Below are 22,257 nucleotides of genomic sequence, written 5' to 3' on the forward strand. Positions count from 1 at the left end.
TATGCCTTTTTTTTTCTTTCTTTTTTTTTTTTTTTTTTTTTTTAAAAGCCAGCCAGCTGACTGTCTAATGCTGCTTGGGAGAGAGGAAGAAGTAAGGTGAGTAGGTAGAAGTTTTCCTCAAAGCAATATGACTATTTAATGCGGGAAAACCAGGTTCATGTAGGACCAGTGGCTGGAAGGACGATCCGTCCAATTGTTCATTCACGCCTATGGTGTGCACATCTGCTGGCCACACTTTGTCCCCTTCAGAACAGAAGTATCCCCAGTCACCACAGTCCACCTCTTCACCATACTATTGTTAAACTAACAAGCAACTGCAGGACATTTTCTCTTGGTGAGAAAGCAAAGTCAGAGGAATCCACTTCAGATAAGAAGAACAAAGAGGGGACCATGGTTCCATGGAATCAATCAGCTTAGCAAAATTAGCTGGGAGAGTGGTTTGTTTTACCTGAGCATTGGGTGAACATTTGCCCCACCACCATGTGTTAGGATAGTTGGGAGGAATTTGATATGAGATGACCTGAGCTTTGGGCAGCTGAAGTGTGAAGAGCAGACATAGAGAGCTGCAGGACACTTCTCTGGCAGACAACAGGCTTTTCCAGGAACTAAGCTCTTTTAAGTTACTGATAGCATCACTCTGCCTTGCTTTCACATTTCCCAGTTTATGGTGCCAGATCCAGTGAGACCTGAAATGCATACATGTCCCAAGAGGGAGCACCTTAATGTTAACGTTCATCGTAAATATCTGCCCCTGTTATTGATGAGATTATAACCCTCCAGGGATGTGTACAGGGACCAACAGTTTCATATTGTGTGAAGAGAGAAGGAGAAAGAATGAAGGAAAAAACTCAGGGCAAGCTGGTAAATTTTTGCACAACATTCAGCTGAAAAAATTATTACCCTATAAGAAGCTTCTGGGAGACAGAAACCAACTGGGAAATTGAGTAATGCTGTGGCAGATGAAATTTAACTCATATAAGGGTAAGATAAACTTGTTATCCATACTGATGAGCGAGACTCATGGGATCATCCAAGGCCAGCGATTTGGAAGATATCATCACAACCTGCTCAGTAAAAAAGGCTTGCCTGATGCAGAGGGGCAGGTACAAGGGCAGAGTGGATGGACCTATGTAAAACAGTAACACTGAAAAAATTCCTCCCAGCTGACATTATTTGGTAAACAGTAACAGCATGTGGAATGAAACTCAGCCTTGATTACTTCCTTGCAAAAAAATGGTCCCCTGAGCAACAGCACTATCAAGACCTGGTTTTCTAGGAATATTTTTTTTTTATAAATTCTCTGACAAATAAGAACAAGTCTGCACAGTGTCCTTTCCCTTGGGGAAGACACAAATTCCTTTACCCAGCTGCCTATTTTCATGAAAGATACTGAAGAATCAATACCTTTGGGACATAGAACCTTCTGTTACATTTTGTTAAAAGGTAGACAACAGGTTCAAGTAGTATTGAGGGTGCAAGACAGGCAGATAGACTCCTGCTCAAATGGCCCTGTGACAGGCTCCCTTTTTGAAAACTGGGAAGCTGGAAAAGGAAGAAGGAGATGCCCCAGAAGCAAAGGTGGGAAGGATACAGTGGGACTGGCACAGAGCAGTGGTGGCACCAGATTAAGCATAAGACATGGAGTATTTCCAAGCAGAATAGACAATTTTTAGCAGAAACTCAGAAAAATAAAGCTCTTCTGATGTACCTTTTCCTAATCTGGGAGCAGCAAATAAACACCTTAAGAGTGACAGACACTTTCTCTTCCTATACAGTGACATGGGAGAAGCTTCCCAACTTCGTCCCAGATGGGAGCCTGCCTGCATGGAAAAGATTTGGGACCAATGTGCATCTGGAGACTAACTGAAGGAGAGCAAGTAATGTCCACCAACCTGCTGTTGTTAAATTAATAACGGTAGCACTAATTGTGTGAGCTACAGTTTGCAAATCTCTTTTTCACTGGAGACTGTATATCCATGGTGTGGTTCTCATGGCTCCTTGAGCTCACCCCCTGGCCCCTGAGGTATCTTCCACCTCTCAGGGTGAGACACACATGGAGCGGGAGGCTGTAGCTGCTGAAGCACTCCCTGATCTGCAGCCCCAGGCAGGAACCTCCCAGGTGACAACGGATCAGCAATTTCGTTCCCTGCCTAAAGCAAAGCATCACTAACAAAAATATTTGAAGAAAACATAACTTGAAAACACTAAAAGATGGCGTAAACAACATTTACAATTTATACTATTCCCTACCACTGAGAAGTCACTTTTCTCTCCTGTTCTGTCAATGTCTTCGTCAGACAGCTTTGGTCAAGTGCATGTCCACTATTCCATACCTCATCTCATAGGGTTTATCTTGCTGTTTTCCCCCACTTTCCAGTTCACAACCTGATGAAACATGCTTGCAATTTCTTTGGGGACAGGTCTTTATACCTGATGATTTTGCCAGTTGCTTTTAACCTGGGACCTGTTGCATCACTTCTTTGTTTGTTCTCCCTCCAGCTTCAGTAGAAGCCTAATCAGTAACCTCCTGCCCTGGTCTTGCCACCACCTAAAGCCATTGCATCACCATATTCATAGCATTATTACAGTCAGCTCCATTTCCACCACACTGTGGCTCTGCCACATTGCTCACTGGGATGAGCCGCCACTGTAAGTAACAGCAGAGCCGTCACTGCGTACAACAGGAGGCATGGGAACAGAAACTGTTATTGATTTATTTCTCTCTCTACTGCAAAACACAGAAGAGTTGTCTCTGACCAGCAGAAGGATGGTGCTGGCACCCCGAATCTTCTGACCAAACTCAGGAGACATGTTAACTGCTCAGGGCTCACCCTCCAGGCCCTGCTCTCCTGCATGTGCAGCTGATTTCATTTCTTGTGGTCAGGGCTGGTGGGGCAGATTCCTGCCCCACAGCAGGCAAGAGAAAACTATGAAGTCACTTTAGCACTTGTCTAAATGGATTTTTATTGTATTCAAGCCACTAAGAACTGTATTAAATGTGAATATACAAAATAAAATTTAGCAAAAGGGAAGCAGTGACAAATAGCTGCGAACAGTGCTTTTGAGCAGAGTGATAGTTTAATGAGACTAGATCACTAGCTTCTGGTAAAGCAAAGTCATGGTTTTAAATTTTACTGTTGGCAGCAATTACACTGAGACTTTTACAGTGATTGTAGAATTTGCTTCCTGAATAAATACACGATGTGTGATGGTACTGAACTTGTTCGTACTACAGGCGTTATTCATCTAAAGGCAACCAACAAAGACAAGCAGCGTTCTTGTGTTTTGAGAACTGTTACTCAGATGATCAAATCTTATGATGAGGAGAGCTATGTAAGTCCTGTCACAGGCATAAAGCAGGTTATAGCATTCTACTTGTGCAATTAGTCCAGGCACATGTAGCAGCAAAGGCTGCTGCAGATCCTCTCCAAATAGGAAAAGATACCAAGGCTGGCATTTCTTGAGTGAGAATGAATTTATTTGGATCATCTCCCAGGACATGTACATGCTGATACCTCCCTGAAAACAGGATTGCCATCTTTGTTTCAGTACATACCATTCCTCCCAGCACACAAATACTGCATATTGTCTGTCTGTGTGAAGGTCCCTCCAAGATGCAATCAGATTGCTTCTAATCCTTGGAACACTGTCTGAAGCAAGAGGAAGAGGTATTGCAACTCTCAGTGGGGAAATCTGGGGACATTATCTACAGAATAGTTGGAGTTTTAGTCTTTTTTATCCTCTACTTTATTTCCTCTACCAGATTTTATGGAAGCTCACCAATAAAATGCCTTTCCAAGACAGCCAAATCCCCCTAAATCCCAAAGATGGCCTGAGGCTATGCATATCTACTCTCCCTGCTCTTTAAGCTACCTAGACACAAGATAGCCTGGTCTGGGGACCATGTAGCTGCACCAGGGTAATGCAGTGGCTGAGCTAATAAGCCCTGGGGAGATCAGGATGGATTCACTTGAACACAGGGCAGTGCTTGGAGACTTGAGCCAGATTTTAGGCTGAGAATAGGTGGCACAAATACAGAAGCAGGGCCAGCAGTGCCAGCCACAACTGCATCTGGCAAGCACTGACTGCTCATGCTGTTTTGCTGCTGCACTCAAGATTTTTCTCAGTATTTACAAGTCTTGTTGATTTTAGAAAGAGAGGATGTATATCATAAGGTTAAAAAAGAAAGCCAAAGTCCTGATGCTGTGTTTGTACCTACAGAGGCAAGAATGATGAAGTCTTTGGTGAAGTCTCTCTGTTGTGCATGCTAACAAATGCAAGCTTAGTGCAGCCTACATGGGGACTACAACATCCATGGCTATGCCAGTGATGGGAGCATGTGGCGGTGTTAGTCAGTGCTAAAGCATTTTCAGTCCCTCCAGTGAATGTGTGGTTTTGCACATGTGTGCAGACACATACCTGCACAGGCACCCAAGTGCACCCATCAAGCTGGGGAGGAATGCAGCACTACCCAGCTTTTTATTGGCAGGGATCTGCACATCGTGTCAGCCAAGAAAAATTTCACATTTACAGGAAAACCCACTGCTGTTGTCACCCTGTTACACAGTAAATAAAAGCGTTGCACAACAAATGTTGACACAGTAACTCTCAGAGGAATTTCACAGACAAAACAACCATGTATTCACAGATGCTAACAAAATAACGCAGGATTTCACATGTACTTAATAAGAAATTATTCCCTAGCGAATTAAACCAAGGATATGAGATGATTATCATAAATTACTTGATACTATCAGGTACTGAACTCTGCAGGTTTAACTCTGCAGGTTTAACTTAAGAGAGCTTCAAGGAACATACAGAGCATTGCTTGAGGTTTCGGCCAATACTGAAAAAATATCTTAGTTTCTTAACATTTCCCAGCCCCATTTAGAGATCCCAGATGATTGAAATGCTACTGTCAAGTTTCATTTATGCATCAAAAACTGGAATGTTTCTCTGGCCCTGAACAGTGACCTTCTGGGACTGTTGTCTGCTCCTAGTGCATGTTAGAGAATTTCCAGACAGATACGGGCATGTGAAAAAAGTAAATCAAGTCTAGGAATTCCTGGGAAACAGCAAATAACCAGTGCTTATAATAGTAAATAAAACTGGACAGGCCTCATTATACAGTCCCAGAGGCAAAGGGGTGCGGGTCAGTTCACATCCAGCCAGCTAACCCCCTGCCACAAAAACAGTTGGCTTGCTGGAAACAGTCCTTGGCCCATGTGAGTGGTTGAATTGGGCCCAAATGCTCCTTAGGGGAGGACTGGCTAGACTGACCAAAACCATGTTAAATAAGTCAACAGGCAGGATTATCGTGTGCCCTTTCCTGAAGGCCATGACCTGGTTGTCTTTCACATACGCAGTGCAGACACAACCAGGCTGCTTGACAGAGGACAGAAATGGCTGCAGCATTACAGTGACCCCAGTGTGCTCACAGGACTAAAAACCCTCTGCCGCAAAATATCCTGAATTGATGCCAACAACGAAACGTTAAGCGCAACAGCTTTACGAAGTAACAGTTCTGGAATAATTCCAGAAAATTAGCCTCTTGCTGAGGTCCAACTCTAAAGTGCTGTTTATTTACTAGATCATTTTTATTTCTTGGATGATCGCTGTTAATAACAGTAGCTCCCCAAGTTGTTTCATAAGACAAGTCCTTACTTGCCAGATTTATCTCTGCCTTTCAGACCTCTGCAGATGAAATCAGCAAGTCATTGGATGCAGCACAAAGCTTTGTAAACAGCAGTCATATAACTTCTGTGAATCCAAGGACTGACCATCAAATTTAGCTTTGAAATGTGAGACCTAAATCAAGACATTTTAAAGTTATACCTAATGCATTTCCCAGTGGTAGCAGGTTTCATATCTGCAGGGCTGTTTTCTTCCAATCCTCACTGAACACTTTATCTTTTCAATGGCCCAATTCATGTCAATGTCATGATTACAGGGACCAGGACACAGGAAGAGCTGTTACTGATCATCTAGACATTTTCAACCAAATACTGGCAATGTGGCTTCATTCTCTTCTATTCTGCAACTTTGACAAGGACACAGATGTCTCCAGAGCTGTCACTATCAAAAGAGAGAAACTTAAAATGAAGCAGAAAAAATCCTTAGTCCCCAAACTTGATAAAATGTTAGTTTACTTCTGCCCCCTGAAATCTAAAGCACTCTTGTTGAATCCGACAAACTGACCAGTGCGTGTCATGGTTCTTTATCCCTGCTCCTGTTGCAGTCCTTGCATACAATTTTTTTTGCATAGATATTTTTCCTAGTGCATGGCCCTGGTGAACCAAGACCACCATTTTTCTGTAACGTAATCTAGCACTACCTGGCACATGTTCAAGGTTGAAATCATGTCACCCTGGCTGTAAGTATAGTTCATTTTTAATGGGTTATTTTAGAACAGCAGTTTCAGGGCTTCTGGTTATTTTTAGCTCATGCGTTAATAAAATCAGTGATTGGAAAAAAACAAACTTCCCCATATATTCTTAGCCATGGTCTTCAGCTGCAGTCATACAGATGCATTGGGATCCAACCTGCCTCGTCCAAAATTACAATTATTCCTTGAGCTCCCCTGAAAGGCAGCAGGAGGTGGCAGGCAGCAATCATTGCAGCTCCCAGTGGGGAGCATCAATGGGCTTCAATGCAGCCGGGGCCTTCCTCAGTCTCGCACCCTCCCGGCGTGGCTGGCAGAGTATTCAGTGACTCCTTTCTGGAGAGAAACTGCAGCAATGGCACCTGTGCCACCTGCTTACTGTCACCTGCATCACTCTGATCACATGTGCATTGTAAACGTTAGTAGTGGAAATCAACGAAAAAATAAATCAAGTGTTTTCATTCTGCTATAAGTTTCAATTGTCTCTAGCCGAGCTGATTTCCAGGAACAGATCCTCTAATTTCTGCTCTGCTGTTAATTGCAGCTCCCTTCCCAGCCTGGTAATCTGAAGCTGCAGATCAGCTGCTTTGCCGTGCCGTTTCAGAAAGCCTTCCTGAGATACACGGGAACAGCCAGTGAGCTGGGGGGGCAGCAGATAGTCAGCTTTATTTTTTCCCTGAGTGGGTTTTAACACACTGACCTGGGCCTAAAGTCTCTGCAGCAGCATTTGACAAGACCCTCTTGTTCATCAGGGGCCTGAAATTCCCATTTGGTGCCCAGTTACCCGCAATCACTCCTGTGTGATAGCGTTTGTAGTGGATTTGTCTGAAAAGTGATACACCACCACGGGAAAACTGAGGCTCTCCTATCAGCTGCGCTAGTCACTCTATGCTCACAGAAGGATCTAATAAGAGAGGAAGAGTGTTTTTATTATTTCATCAAGATCTCATCAGCAGAGAGCAGTAGAGGGAGAAAGTCCTTAGTAAACAGGTTTTATGCCCAATAAAGAAAATATCATTAGAAGTTTGCACTTGCTGATATGTTTATGTCTTCCAGCTCAACCTTCCTGTCAGGGGACCAGGGGCTCCCTGGGGACCCCCAGGGTGGCAGGCAGTGCCTGGCAGCCCAGGCCTGTCCCACCCCACACCCAGGGAGCCAGGCAGCCCCAGCCCGGGGCACCTCCCTTGGGAGGGGGACAAGCCAAGGCCAGGCTGGGACTTTGGCCCATGGGCAGGGATCCCAACCAACGAGGTCCATGGCCAGGCAGGGCAGGGCCTGATGGCCCTGAGGGGCTGAAATGGGGTCCTGGGCCATGGGCAGGGTGGGGAGGCCCACAGGAAGCCGGTCTGGGCCATAAGTGTGGCTGGTGCCCTCGGGCCCTGACCTTGAGGCACCTGAGGTGCTCTAGGTAAATGATTTCATCACCTAAGGATGACGCTGGGTGGAAGGCTCTGCTACCTGCAAGTTATGGAAGTAACAGCTTCCAAAAACAAAATGGGAATTCTAGCTTCTCTCTACAGTAATTTCTTGTCTTCCCTTAATCTTATTTGTGTCAGGCTGAAGACCCCTTGACTCTCAATTTAGGATGTACAGGGGCTCTAGGGAGGGATGATAAAAAAAAAAAAAAAAAAGGCAACCAGTCTTGATCTAAAAAGCAGCATGTTAAAATCAGGTCCCTTCTGCTGTGGGTTTGGCTATTGCAGGTCCTGGAACAACTGGGCCCCACTCCCCACTGGGTAATAAGAGGGGCACGATGCACTAAAATCATCCTGTCCCCGTTTTGCTGCTGGTGGCTGGCTGTGCCTCAGACAGACACGCTCGTCTCTGCCACCCACACGTGAATAACGCTCGACAGCTTCTGGTTTATGGAGCATGAGGTGGGAAGGAAGCACAGGCACCTCATATGGTGCTCAGCACTGGGTTTGGAGCCAGTTCCTAACCTCAGGTTATCACAGTGCCAAGCCCAACAACAGCTTTGGTCCTTTGTGGATGGAGCCAGTTATTCATGGGAAATGGCAATATAAATGGCACTGGTCTGGAGAAAAATTATCCAGTGCTGGAAATTAAATATTAGGAGTATATATATTCATTTTTAGAAATAGAAGAGGCAGGATTAATATCATCTAATTTTAGACATCTATAGCAGAAATATTTGTATTTGTCCTGCTCACCCCCCAGCTCTCTTCACAGTCAACAGCAGAAGACAGGCACCTTTAGGGCATGACTCACCCAGCCTGTTTTTAGATGTCTACCTAAGAAGACAGCAATCCTGTTCTCTGAGAGACTGTTTCACTCCTCCACTGACCAAAAGGACAGCCAAAGCTGACTAGCTTGGATGCAGACATACACCTTTAGGGGCATCTCACTCCCAGTAACCAAGGAAGGAAGGTCAGCTTAACCAAACGTCTCCACATCAGAATCTTCACACCCACCCACACATGAACACACAGAGCCTTGGCAGCCAATTGAAAGACCTCTTACAGTAAAATTGACACCTCTGAGCAGAGGGTTTATTAAATCTAGTTACATTTAAACTTATAATCAATGTTATTTGTAGCATCATTATCCCATAACACTCCACCAGCAGACCTGAGTCAGTTCTGTTACAGATATGGCTGAAGCCTCCCTTTTCTGAAACCACTAGCTCAGGGATCTCTGGGTGAGGAGAAACATGATGGACTTCTTCCTCTAAATACATAAACTGAATACGTTGAGCTGGAGCTATCACGAATGCCACAAATTATGCTGCTGCTGGAGATGCATCCCTGCACTCCCTGGAGTGCAAGCCCAGGAGTGCGTTGGACAGCAGACAGCTCTGCTGCAGTGGGAAAAAAACTGGCTGAGATTGCCTCTGGTTTATCACTCACTGGGAAAGTGGCAAAGGCAAAAGCTCTGTACTCATACTTATCACTTCATCTAGCAACTTTATAGTCACAGTCATATTTTGCAGAAAATTCTTAAATTGAAATGTTTACCTCTCACATAGCAGCTGAAATAAAGACATCAGGACTCAAATGTTTAATACAAGATGCTTTCTCTCATAGCTGTAGCAGGAAACAGTAATTGCTATAACTAAGCAGTAGTTCATTGGCAAAAGTTTGGTGGTTGATATTTAAACCTATATATCTGCCATAACTTCAAATCCTTGAAGCAAAATCTGGATTACCTCTTTCTGAGGTTGCATAAGGATAAACATTAAACCAGACACTATATATATCCAGTTCTCATCTATATTTGGTCAAATTTTGCATTCTGCATTACAATTGCAATAACTATTTATACAGAAGCCCACAACTGCAGCTGCTAATTGCCTAGCCACTGAATTGTGCCTCAGCTGTCTCACTGTGGTAAGTGTATTCTACATATATTTCACATACGCTTCTGCTAGTGAAAAATTAGATATGCTGGGATGTTGTATGGAACTTTGCGTCAGTGGAAAGGCTCATTATATTCATTTTAGATAATGCCTTCTCTCTGACGTTAAGAACAAATAGATGGGATTTTTCTGTGCAGTAGAGAGGCTGCACTACCAAGAAAGCCGTCCTTCAAGAATCGATAAGGTCTCTGTGACCTCTGTGACAGATTCAGTTCAGGTTTGCTTCATCTTCACCAATTATAATTTATGACCCAAGGCAATGATCCATCAAGCCAGATAACATTATTTGGAGGAGAGGCAAAGGAGGGATGGCATTTCCTGCCACCAGTGAACAAAAAAACTCTATCATTACCCAATGTGAGTTACCACAGTAGAAGAATAGAGCTTATCTAACAGAAATATAGATGTTGCAGGAAACATTAAAGAGCCGCATTCTTTGATGTGGGGGTTGGGGACCCCTGTAACAGAGTACAGCAGCAAACCTAAAGTTCTCATGAGTTTAGTCCTGACTCTGCTGAAGCTGACAGCAAAACTCCCACTAATTTCAGCAAGCTGAAGATTTCCTCTGGATTCAGTTTATGGCTGAATCACCACCTTATTAGTGAGCAGCAGCTGATGTCTCCATTCTGTGCCATAATGCTCAACTGTAAAACAGAATATATGGGAGTTATCCCCATCAGCAAGTGAGAACAAGTCTCAGTGCGAGCACTTGCACAGCACACAACCACTCTGAGACCAGAGGTGCTAGAGAAACAGGGGCAGCCAGGCAGCTTTTGGCTGCCTTCTGTTTACCAGGAAATAAATTCATCTGGCAATTTATCATGGTGAGAAGTGGCAGGGAAAAAATTCCTCGTATCAGAAACATTGCTAGACAGTCACACTGGAATCAGAGTCCTGTAATGAAAAGCTAGTATTAAGGTTAGAGGGTCAGGAGCAAGAAATCTTCATTGCTTGTTGAGGGTGCAGAAGGCATATGCAGCCATTCTGAGTGATTATTCCCCCACAGAACACAACCAGCAAGACTAAATAAGGGCATTAAAACACAATCTGGGGACAATCAAATTTGCCAGCATCTCCTAGACCATGACGAGCATATTAGTATGTATCTTCAGCTGAGGAAAGAACTGTAGAACTACAAAGGCAAAACTATCTCAGCTTTTTATAAACATTTTCACTACACATTTTAAGCAAGAAAACACAATGCTTTACTGTATTCAGCAGCAGGATTAATTGCTTCTTTCCCTTGAGCTCCATCCATTTGAGACTAGCTGCTGATTTAGGGAGCTTGGCAACATCCCAAATATAGGGGTCTCATACCTCCTTGGAGGGAAAATAACCATTTCACATCCAGCCCACTCCCAGCTCCCATGCCACTCTGCCCAGCCCCTGGTGAGGTGTGACATTTATACATGGGGCAGGATATCCACCAGTGGATGCATCTCATGCTTTTTTTTCCCTGATTTTCATTGTTCTGCTGGCTGCTAGTGAAAAAAAGCTACTTTCAGCTTTCCCCTTCTTGGAATGTAGGCTTCTAATCCTCAGTTTTGCAAAATTCTGAGTGTTGAAGGGGAAATTATAATTGTAATTGTTCGGTGGTGGTAATTTGTGACAAAAGAATGATCTGGCATGGAGGGCAAGAAGGCTCAACTACCAGAAGGGCTTAAACTGTCTGGAAGCAGAAATGCCAGAGAAGGAACAATTCTGTGCAAGGGAGTGAAATTTCCCTTGGAAATGAGGTGAGAAACAGTATCAGCATTGTCTTGTAGCCATCCTGGAATGGGGGCACTCAGGGGCCCATGATCAGGGCCCACCTTTGGGCAGCACAGCTGGGCCGGGGGACGGACCCATGGCTGGGCTGAGGTGCCCCATGCAGCTGCTCTCAGGATTGGTACTGGTGCAAGTGCATATAAGGAATCTGCTTGTGACACATCTTTGGAGACTCCATGTAGAACTGCCTGTTGCAGTAGGACTTGGACAAATGCATGGTTCATTAAATTTTTCTGTTATAGTTAAGCATAAACATGTGTTTAATTCACCAACCCAGAAAGCAAACACTTCTTCCCTTCAGTTATTCTGATTAAAAATTGCATGGTTTTGAAAACTTCACTGAAACATTGCACACTTGTGGTTTTCAGTATTTTATATTGCTCCCTGAATTTGTAGCATGAGTTCCCACACAGTTAGCCTCCTTCACAACCCCGTTAGGTGTCAGAGGGAACGTCCAATGGTGCTGAAGTGCCTGGTCTGTCTGCCTGGATGATACTGCAGGTACTCAGCCAGCGAAACAACCAGCGTGCACAGCAGCCACAAGCACAGGGACAAAGCAACAAAAGGCTGAGAAGAGGAAAAATCTCACAGAGCACCAGGGGAGACCAGAGGCAATGCTACTCCTTCTCCCCTCCCATCTGCTCCCTTCCCTCCCCCTGCACATCCACAGAGTTATCAGCAGTGAGAGCAGTCCCCACACCCCACACCCCAGGTCATTTTCAGACCAAAAAAAGCTCACTGCCACCCTTTTCCCAAAAATCGCTTAAGTGAGCTCTATTTTTTTTTTTTTTGTTCTTTGTTTTTGATCTACTTGTCCTTTCATAACCAGCCAAGTTTTTCCCAGGATGGCTCAACCTGTGCACGGTGGGATGATCGTGGTGGCTGCCAGGAGAGCTGACGGGTTACGCCAGGCAGCTCCCCTGCTCCAGCACCTCCAGCTTGATGCCAGCACACTTCATGGCTGCCAGCATGCAATGACTGACTGCCCTCCTCCTCCCTGTTGACTCCATTTGGATGCAGTGAAGGCGGCTCTCTCCTTTGGGGCATTGGTAAGGCATCAGGCAGGAGCACTGGGTCTGTGTCTCTGGAAATGAACGTGTTGGAATTTTAGCTGCAAATGTCATGACTAAAAACATATTTTATAGTTCAACAGCATTTCAAAGTCCAACAGGGCAAAACACTATTGGAGGTTTGTGATACTTTAGTTACAAAAAACCTATAGTACATACACTAGACGGTAGGGTATTAGGAATAGAGGCAAAAGCAGCTTTACATATCAGTTTCTGAAGCAGTGGCCCACACAGAAGCAGAAATGATCTAACTATTTTTATCCACTGGCTTTCCCTGACCTTTCTTCTAAACAAAAAGATATTAAGTTGACTTTCTGTTCCCAATAGTCCTTGCACACAATGTTGCTGTGAAATGCAGTCTTAAGGTCCACATTGTGTCAGCTCCTATTTCATTAAAGCTCCCTTTATGAAAGCTAAGCTACTGCTACTGGCCTGTGGTAAAGCTCAGTCCTGCCACTTATTTCATTACCTATTTCTGATCTAATCAGATTCTGACTCTTTATATTCTTTCCCAGAAATTCCCTAGGCAGGAAACTAAGTTTCTGCCTTCCCTTTCTTAGAACATATGAAAAAAGTGTGTTTTCCTCTGTTTAGCTGCTTTCACATGGTACTGCAGTGTCTTTTGCCTCTGTGTTTATACCAACTACTTGTTCTCAGGAAAACCAAAACTTCCATTTGCTAAATGTTTGTGCATACTCATGAGAAAGAGGACTTCTGTGGAGACGGTGAGGAGGAAAGTACAATTCAAGTATCTTGAGCACCACAATGAAAACTTCTTTTATTTAATGTATTTTTCTCCTCTGTCTCTCATTTTTTCCTCTTTGAGCAGGGCTCCTCTGTAGGCTTTTGAGAGAAAAACACTGAGGTGCTGGTACAGGATCCCACTTTAAGCCACTTGCACAGTGGGAGCAGATTGAGGCTTCTTAGGGGCTCTGGAATAAATAAGCCCAATATTTTTTTAGATTATAACCCCCTTCCCAGGAGCCCAAGGTGCCTAGAGGCTCCACCACAACATGTCCCTCAAGGGGCACACCTGGCCATGCCCTCTGCTTCAGCCCCACAAGGAATATCCCATGAGGTAATTTTACAGCCATCTACTTCAAATCCTGTGCTGCAGAAATACTGTATCTTCAAAACGGGGTTTTAGGGTTGCTGCACACTGCTGTTGCTTTATTTATCATAAGTAGGCAAGGTGTGATAAGGACCATATTTGTCTCTGGAAGCAAGTGAAGGAATGAGCATGGCTGCCACTCAGCCTTTTCCTGCCAAGCACTTGATGCGCGCAAAGCCAGTCAGCACCTCAGACATTTACAGGAAAACCCACTGCTCTTATCACCAAGTTACACAGTAAATAGCCAAGTTGCACAACTGTGTTTATAAAATAATCCTCTCAGGGATTTCACCAGCTTAGCTGGTTCATTAAAACTCTTAATAAACACAGTTTTCACATATGGGTATTTGCAAATTTTACCATTAAAATCCCATTAAGCCTGATGGCCCCAGTCTTGCTTTTTAAGTAGTATCATGATTTAATTTAATAATTTAATTATATGCTATATAGGGGGTGGCCCAAATTAACTCCTGAAGTACAAACTAGTGGTTATAGTAACCTCACAGTGAATGGGCGATAGCGTGCTGACTAAGATTTTGTGATTAAAGAATCAAATGTTAATTCTCCTGAAAAAGTTCACTTAATCTCCAAGTTCCTTTTGTATCTTACTGCTGGGAGGTGGCAATGCTACACCACTTATGCCCAAGGGAAAAGGCACATATCTAAGTGTAGCACTTGGTAGTAGGGACGCGGGGCTGACTACAGTTCCACACTCCTCGCACCATAAGTTGCTCAGATGGACCACAATGCCTGTAAATCCCATTCTTGGAGCAGTGAAGAAGTCAGCACATTTTGGTTTTAGATCCAAAGGGCTGGATAAATCCCACCATTCAGAATTCATACCTGGACAGTCCTCCCAGTCATAGCAGGTGTCATAGCCACAGGGGACTTTCTTCAAGCTATTTGTAGAGAGCTTTGCCCTTTCAATAGCCCAGTCTAGGTTGGAATCACCACGGCAAGCGCCAGCATGCAAAAAATGAAAAGACTGCTCTCCAAGGCACATTTCAGCTGAATACTGACAGCTGGGCTTGGTCACATTCTGTTCAGAAACAGCATGTAGCACACAGATATCTTCTGAGTAGTGGCTGCCCCAAGGAAAACAGAAAAATTATTTCAGCAGGCTGTGGAAAAAGTCCATGTTTCTAAATGCTCCACCAGCATCAGATGAAATACAGCAAAGCTGCGGCCAAGTTGGATATCTGTCTAAAGACCTAAGGCTGTCCCAGCTATGACAGGACCTGGACCAGATACAGTGTGGTGCTGTGAGGTGAGGAAGTTTTGGTCCTGTCCAACAGGTGGGAGGTGAAGGACATATGCCTGCACAAGAAAACAGGAGGTGCTGTTACCGCCACAAGGCATGTGAAATTTCCACAGGCTCTGGGGTGGCTTATCTGAATTAATGCAGCCCCACAGCTGTGTGTGCAAGTCCGCCTCTGAGGTACGGTCTTGTTTGGGACCAATGGCACAGTTAGTTTGGGACCAAGGGCAGGCAAATCCAGCCATGCTGCTTGTAGTTTCTTTCGGTATTGCTCTTGGTTCCTGAGTGGATTCATTCTCAGCAAGTGTAGGCATTTCCAAACAGCACAATTCTGTGGAGCTTAGTCATTTCCCAAAGAGAGGGAGCAATACAGCTCACCCGTTTATGTTCCTCAGTTAAGCTTATAGCTTTAGTCAACAAAGTCTTTCTAGTTTTCAGAGGATTTGTCCTATGTACTTTTGACAGTATCACCCTCTTATCATGCTCTTTCTCTACCCAAGGACTCTTGAGAGAGAAGATATCTTGTTATTTAGGCGTTGACATGAAGTGAGCTGCATCCCATGACAAGGGACTTGCCTGTGGTCACACAAGGAGCCCTGTGGCAGAACATGTGTTGATCTCAGCCCTACAACTGCACAGGTCATCTTCAATCTCTGCTCATATTTCCTATCTCCAGCCCCACAACACATCTCTACCCTGGCCAATCATTTACCAAGAATCTTCTAGGATAACCCTCTATTCACTTGAAGGCTCAATGGTCTATGCAGGTCATGTTGTGTAAAGAGACAGTAAATCCAAGTCTTACGTATTTTTATATGCCCTGGAGGCTGAAATATACTGTGTATTTTGCAGCATGTTCACCCGAAAAAGATGAATCTCAAACACAAGAAGCAAGAGCTATTATAGCAAGGTGATGACAATGAACAGATAGAAACTGGAGGAATAAAGAGAAGAAAAGGAAGAGTTGGGATCTCCAGCAGCAGATGGTAATGTAGATTAGAAAGATGTGCCACGGTGCACCATTTAGTTAATGTCATTGTTCATTTATTTCACAGGCTATAAATGGGGCCATACTTGGATACAGAGGCATAGCCAGCTGATATCTGAACAGAGAGTAGCTCTGAAGTGCTGTTTCCTTTTGTTACTTTTCCTGTTTCATGTCACAGTGAACTCATGGTCTATCAGTGGAGAAAATTCAGCTTTTCTTTTTCTAGTTAAAGTACTTAACTTACCCACAGTCTTCTTCTGGAGACATACAAACACATTGAGATCCAACCTGCTTTTGTCCTGGATTGCAAACACCTCTAAGTTTAGTTTGCACATCTGAAACAAGAATGAGAGTTACCGTAGCTAGTGACAAAATGAACAAAAATATCTTAGACTCCTGCTGTAAAACCTAAAATTAATTTATTTCTGTTTATCCCATATTTCTTTCTTCAAAAGCTGCTGTGGTCGAGATTCCGCAAGTAAGCATCAGTCTTTGCAAAAATCACTGGAAAATCCTGTGCAGGAAGAGAAGCTGAAGTTTCAATAGAATGCATTCTTCTACTTTGCTTTCATAAAGCCTTGTTAATACATCTGGGGTTTGTTTTGTTTTTAAGAAAACTGCTTCAGTATCTCAATTTCATGACTAAAGTGTATAGTACATTGCACCCCAAAATTCTGAACTTAATGCAGAAGTTTGGGGCTGAAATAATATGGCACTGTGGTAGGCACAAAGTAAAACCAAAGTTAATGAACAGTTGCTATATGTCTTAAAACCAGTCATCTGCCTCCCAGTTCTAGCTAGCTAAAATAACCTGTGCTGTTAATACCATCAGTATAGAAAACAGTACAGTATCTTCAGGCATACTGACCTTCTTCACATGTAATAGAGCTCAAAATAGGAGGCATCCAGGACAGGTCTTTCCCACAGGTATACTGTGTTTGACCAGTGACTTTAAACCCAGCTCGGCAGCTCAGCTCGATGGTTTCACCAATGCTGTACTGTTGCTTAAATGGGGAAATTTTGATACTGTCAGATGCTGGTGGCCTGAGGCACACTGAGGCTGTAATAAACAAGAAAAAAGTATAATTCTTGTTGGGTTCATGGTGTGTGGGTATTTACAGCAAGTCATAATGCTTCAGCTGAAGAGCAGTAAAGACACTCAATAACACTGAACATTTGACTGACATTCAAAACTAGTAAATATTTAACATAATTAAGTCTAGAAATTTTCAGGTCATTGTTATTGTCTTTAAAAATATTTTTCAGCCAATAACTAAATAATTACAATGAGTTTCTAATGTATGCTAGTATGAGCAGTTTAATTTTACACTTTAAAAATAGTAAGCATGGAATTAATAGCATATTTTAATTTTTCTTTTGTAAATGAAGCTATTAACAAAACAATTAAAATGAATGGCCATAGAAAGCTTTTAAGTATAGTCAGGTAATTTTTTTTTAATAAAATGATCAATGAAATCAATGAAACCACACTGAGTTCTAGAAACTACTGGAATCTCTCCTGTTAGCAAACCCAGGTCAGTTTTGATCCTTAATTCTTAACTGGACTATAAATATTGAAGGCATTGATTTATTGTGGGGATTTTCAAGGCAGCCTGGGGTGGTGGTGGTGGTGGTTAGAGACACATCTTCCATTTAATATAAAACATGGTAGACAAATACCTCTAAGAACGCTTTCTTCAGCACAACTGTCATCAACTTAAAGATATCTATATAAGTCTGGAAACAAAAGATGAGTCCTTCTGTTAAAGATGCTTAAAACTAGACAAGAGAAGAATCTCACAGCATCCATCTGAGGGTTTTCTCAAGCACTGAATATTAAAATATCCTCACAAAGCACATAATAGTAACACTTCTGAATTGAAAGAGGAATGATGTCATGACTCAGTAGGTTTTTGCTGCCTCTAGTGTGAATACATTAAATACCTTCTTAAAATGCTGTCTTTTCAGATATCATTACAGATTCTTTTGTTAAAACCTGTATTAAACTCTATTTTGTGTCTTTTTCTTCCTCTTCTGTTTTTTTTTTTTTGCTGGGCTAAATTAATTTTCTCTTTCTTACGTTGACATTCAACAGGTTGCTGTGTCCAGGTTTGATCTGGCAGACACCGAAGGAATTGATAGCCGCTGAGGATGTGACCACTCTCACAAGCAATTTCAACTTCTTCCCCCACAGCATACTGGTTCTTTTCATTCTACAAAAAAGAAACAAAAAAGCCCCCCCAAAATCTATGGTAACAAGACTAGACATTGTCGAAAGAAACAATGATAAAAGCCTGATGGTATGATGTAATGAATGCTTGCCTTTCCTACTCTGAAATATGAGTCATCCACTCACCTATATAATGATCTGTTTGTCCAGCTGCACTAAACTGATGTCATGGTTACAAAAAAAGGATTCAAGGACCACTGTTTGAAATGGGTTTTACCTTGCCTTTGCTTCAGTTGCTGATGGACTTCGGTGGACTAGAGTCCCACAGCATGCCACACACACAGCAACAACCTCAGAGGCACAGTAGCTAGCTTGGGTATCAGGCATATAACATATAACAAAGAAGGTGTACAATTTCTCAGCTCTGCAACTACTACACTTTCTTTCTGTATCACTCATTTTTCATGCTCACCCTGATAAAGCCATTTTCTGGTGGGTCTGGCCTGGAGCATCCAGACTCAGGTTCACCAATCAAGACATCTTCTTCTCTCCTGGCTTCATCATCATTTATACAAGGAGCACCTCTGAAAAGTAAATATCTGCTTGTAAGAATGTATCTTATGCATTGGTGTCACCAAATAACAATGGCAGAATGTCAGGAGCTTTGGACAGGAATGCTGTGAGTGTGTCTCACCACCCACAATGGTGAAAAAACTTTATTCTGTTAAACAAAATATGGTGGACATCAAAAGTTGCAGGTGTTGGTAGGAGGGAGACTGTGAAAGCACTAGAAAAGTGATGAATACAGGACTACAATTTTTATCAGCATAACTCATTAAATATTTTTGTAGAGTAAGAAAAAGAGGCAAAGAACAGCAGATGGGGGAAGTCTCTAAGGAGTCTGCATGATTTGGTTGGGTTTAAGACAGTGTAGTCAAAACCCTGCTGTTGCCATCAAGCAATGGTTAAAGGACCATGGAGCTTTACGGCCTGTGGTGTCTAACTGAGATGAGTAACAAAGAACTGTGGAGCCCATTGCTTTTAATCCTCTCCCACCCACTTCAGAATCTCTGTAGTCATTACAGCAGGGATGATGAAAACTCTGCTTTGGCTCTTGGTTCCAGTAGAAAAACTGAATCTGTACTAAGCTTAGCTCTTGAAGATACAAGGAACTGAGCCAATTTGGGGTTGGAGTTATGATTTTAAGCTGAAACCATGCAAAACTGGTACATCAGACATACTCAAAGCAGGAATATGAAAAGTTTGGTAGTTTCAGTGGAATTGTCTCTGAGACTGAGTTCAGACCTAAACCTCTAGGAGAGGATGATGTGATATTAAAAAAACAGAAACTGCAAACTCCCATGAATGGAAGCAGATGAGTTCTCCGTGGCTTTGGACAAGAGATCTACAGGCATAGTCAGTATGTAATTCACCAGCCATTTTGTAGGAATAAACAATGAATAAATCCAAACTTGAAGCAAGTTGTGAAGATTTTCAGGTATTTCCTCCTCTCAGCTCTCACCACAGAAGTTCAGAAAGGACCGATGTCTGATATTTCTTTTTGGTAGTCACAAAGAAACTCTGGAAGGCTCCTTAAATCTGCCCCATGACTATGGAGATCTTTTAATCTACCATCTTCTTACCTGTCTGCAAAAACAGAGACATAACAGTCCTCTTCTTCTTGTCCTTCACCTTCACAGGGCTTCCCACCGTTCATTGGTGCGGGGTTATTACACTCCCGGGTCCTTCTTGTTTTGAAGGAAGAGTCGCATGGACTCCATTCAGACCAGCAACCCCAGCGGCCATCTACAGCAACTGCAAGAAATAAAAAAATATCCCATCTTTTGGTAGATCTGTACCATACATAGTATTTCTCTTAAGGCCACATATAAGAGGGATCGTGGTAAATTCATAATAACCATTTCAGAAGATTTTAAATTGTTGCTGTTGAGGGAGTAGATTGTCTCTAGAATGTGAAGTTTTCCGAAGAGGTGGTCAGCCAAATTCCCACTGCTTCATGAAAATCTAAAATACATCTTCCTTTCTAGTTTTGATTACAATTAACATTCAAACCCATAAGCAGCTTATTTTCTACTTCCATTGCACATACAAATGTTTGAGTTTTCATGGTGCTGACATCCTTTTTAGATAGCTCAGTATTTAATGACTTATTAAATAAACCTGAGGTCTAACACCATGTCTAAACCCCAAATCTACATCCCATGCAAGCTAAATTAAAATGCTGCTGACTTTTCTTAAACCCTGGGGCATTTTGCCCATGCCACCATGAAGCATACATAAAAATTGTTATTTACACACCCTTTCTTTTAAGCATGCAATATACTGCCTACATTAATATCTATCTGCATAGCTTCAACTGTTTATTTCTTTCAAAATACTTCTTTATCAGGGTCAAATAAAAAGACCTGTAGCTGCCTAAGTGATTTTCCCTTCTGTCCCCTTTTCATCCTGCAACATAAATACATGTAATAATAAATATAAGTCTCTCCTGTTTCCCATAGGTGTGGCACTAGTGCCAATGTCATTTAAAATGTTTGTGTGAAATTGTTCTTTAAATTCTTCAGAATGATGATTGTGTTCCCTCTCCTTAAGACAACTGAGTTTTCCTTCCACATTGTAATCAACATGTTTTATCTCCATTAGCCATATAGTCTTAAACACAATAGACTATAGGGAAAACTAAGGAATGGGCTTCTTAATTTTTGCATCAGTTATCTTTGATCTCAACTTCATCCTTATTGCTGAACACCTCATTTCTTATTATTTTAAGTAGTTAAGGAATCTTTCACCATGCCTTACAATTTGTTTTTTAGCCATGCCTATTGATTTGTGTGGTCTGGGGTTTTTTTTAATCCTACCTTTATTCTTATGCTTTCTGACCATCACCATATGGTAAGAAGTGCTGTGGATTTAGTAAGGGAAGGTTATGTCAGATTTGTCTTTGACAAGTAGATTCCAGACGGAGCATATTTCCATTATGAAAGTATCAGCCCAAATACCTGATTTGTAACCTGGAGCTCGTGTCTCACAGCTCTGGCCGTAGGTGCCAGCCTGGCACAGGCAGAGACACTCCGTCCCGGAAAGCACAACCCTGCCGTTGTTGGGGCACGGGGCACATTGGCAGGGGTTGAACCTGCCCTCGTATTCTCTCAGGGCTCTCTCCAGGTTGCGACGTTTGGTCATGGCACATGGCACGTTCTTCACCAAATCCACGATGGGCGACACCTGGTAGAGAGCTGTTCAGTACGCAGTTACCTAGACACATCAGGGTCCTGCTGGGGGCAGCTGCGGGATTTTAAAAGCACCAGAGCCTGCACATGAAGCTATATCACACAGGAGTCAGGTGTGTTGAAATTAATGGATGCTTTAAGGGAGCATGACAGTGCTGTACATTTCTATTATCCTGTTTATATTGCTTTTATTTCCCCGATTTAGAGCTGTGTGAGCCAGTGGAAAACCACCCAAGTGGGATACCTTGTCTAAAAAAATTCATTACACTGTAGGTGACATGGGGTTTGCTTAGACCCGGTCCCCGCCATGTGAGACATCCCTACACTGCCTTCAGGAGCTCAGCAGCTGCTGAGCTGGGAGAAAGATCACTGCATGCTGTGTTAGAATCATGGAATCATAGAAAGTTTTGGGTTGGAAAGGACCCCTAGAGGTCATCTAGTCCAACCCCCCCGCAGTGAGAAGGGACACCGCTAACTAGATCAGGTTGCTCAGAGCCTCATCCAACCTGGTTTTGAATGTTTCCAGGGACGGGGCCTCCATGAACTCCCTGGGCAACCCGTTCCAGTGTTTCACCACCCTCATTGTAAAGAATTTCTTCTTTCTATCCAGTCTAAACCTACCCTGCTTCAGTTTAAAACCATTACCCCTTGTCCTGACACAGCTGTCCCTACTAGAAAGACTGTCCCAAACTTTCCTATAGGCCCCCTTTCAGGCAGGTTTTGCTGTTTGCCTGGAGTGTTTTGCCGCTGCTGAGCGGCTGCTGTGCCAGCCGGGGAGCTGGGCAGCTCAGAGTGCTCACAACAGCACCGGCACGCTGCATTAAATGAGCAGGATGGAGACACCAGGGGACCGCTGCTTTGCTTCAGTTTAGCTACATGCCACT

The 22,257-nt window shown here is 43.1% G+C and overlaps 1 protein-coding gene across 1 annotated transcript in view; it reads right to left on the bottom strand.

Annotated features, from left to right (window-relative positions):
• Positions 1-12,427: 12,427 nt before the first annotated feature.
• Positions 12,428-22,257, bottom strand: part of C6 (complement C6) — a 26,755-nt gene continuing 16,925 nt past the window's right edge. The window contains exons 10-17 of the mRNA XM_009647331.2: positions 21,143-21,368; positions 19,766-19,937; positions 18,595-18,706; positions 18,033-18,165; positions 16,821-17,012; positions 16,197-16,287; positions 14,550-14,791; positions 12,428-12,609 (exon numbers count right to left, since the gene is read on the bottom strand). Of these exons, the coding sequence (XP_009645626.1) occupies positions 12,428-12,609; positions 14,550-14,791; positions 16,197-16,287; positions 16,821-17,012; positions 18,033-18,165; positions 18,595-18,706; positions 19,766-19,937; positions 21,143-21,368 (1,350 nt within the window). The remainder of the gene's footprint in view (positions 12,610-14,549; positions 14,792-16,196; positions 16,288-16,820; positions 17,013-18,032; positions 18,166-18,594; positions 18,707-19,765; positions 19,938-21,142; positions 21,369-22,257) is intronic.

The sequence above is a fragment of the Egretta garzetta genome, unplaced genomic scaffold, assembly GCF_000687185.1.
Source record: "Egretta garzetta isolate BGI_Z169 unplaced genomic scaffold, ASM68718v1 scaffold59, whole genome shotgun sequence".
NCBI lineage: Eukaryota > Metazoa > Chordata > Aves > Pelecaniformes > Ardeidae > Egretta > Egretta garzetta.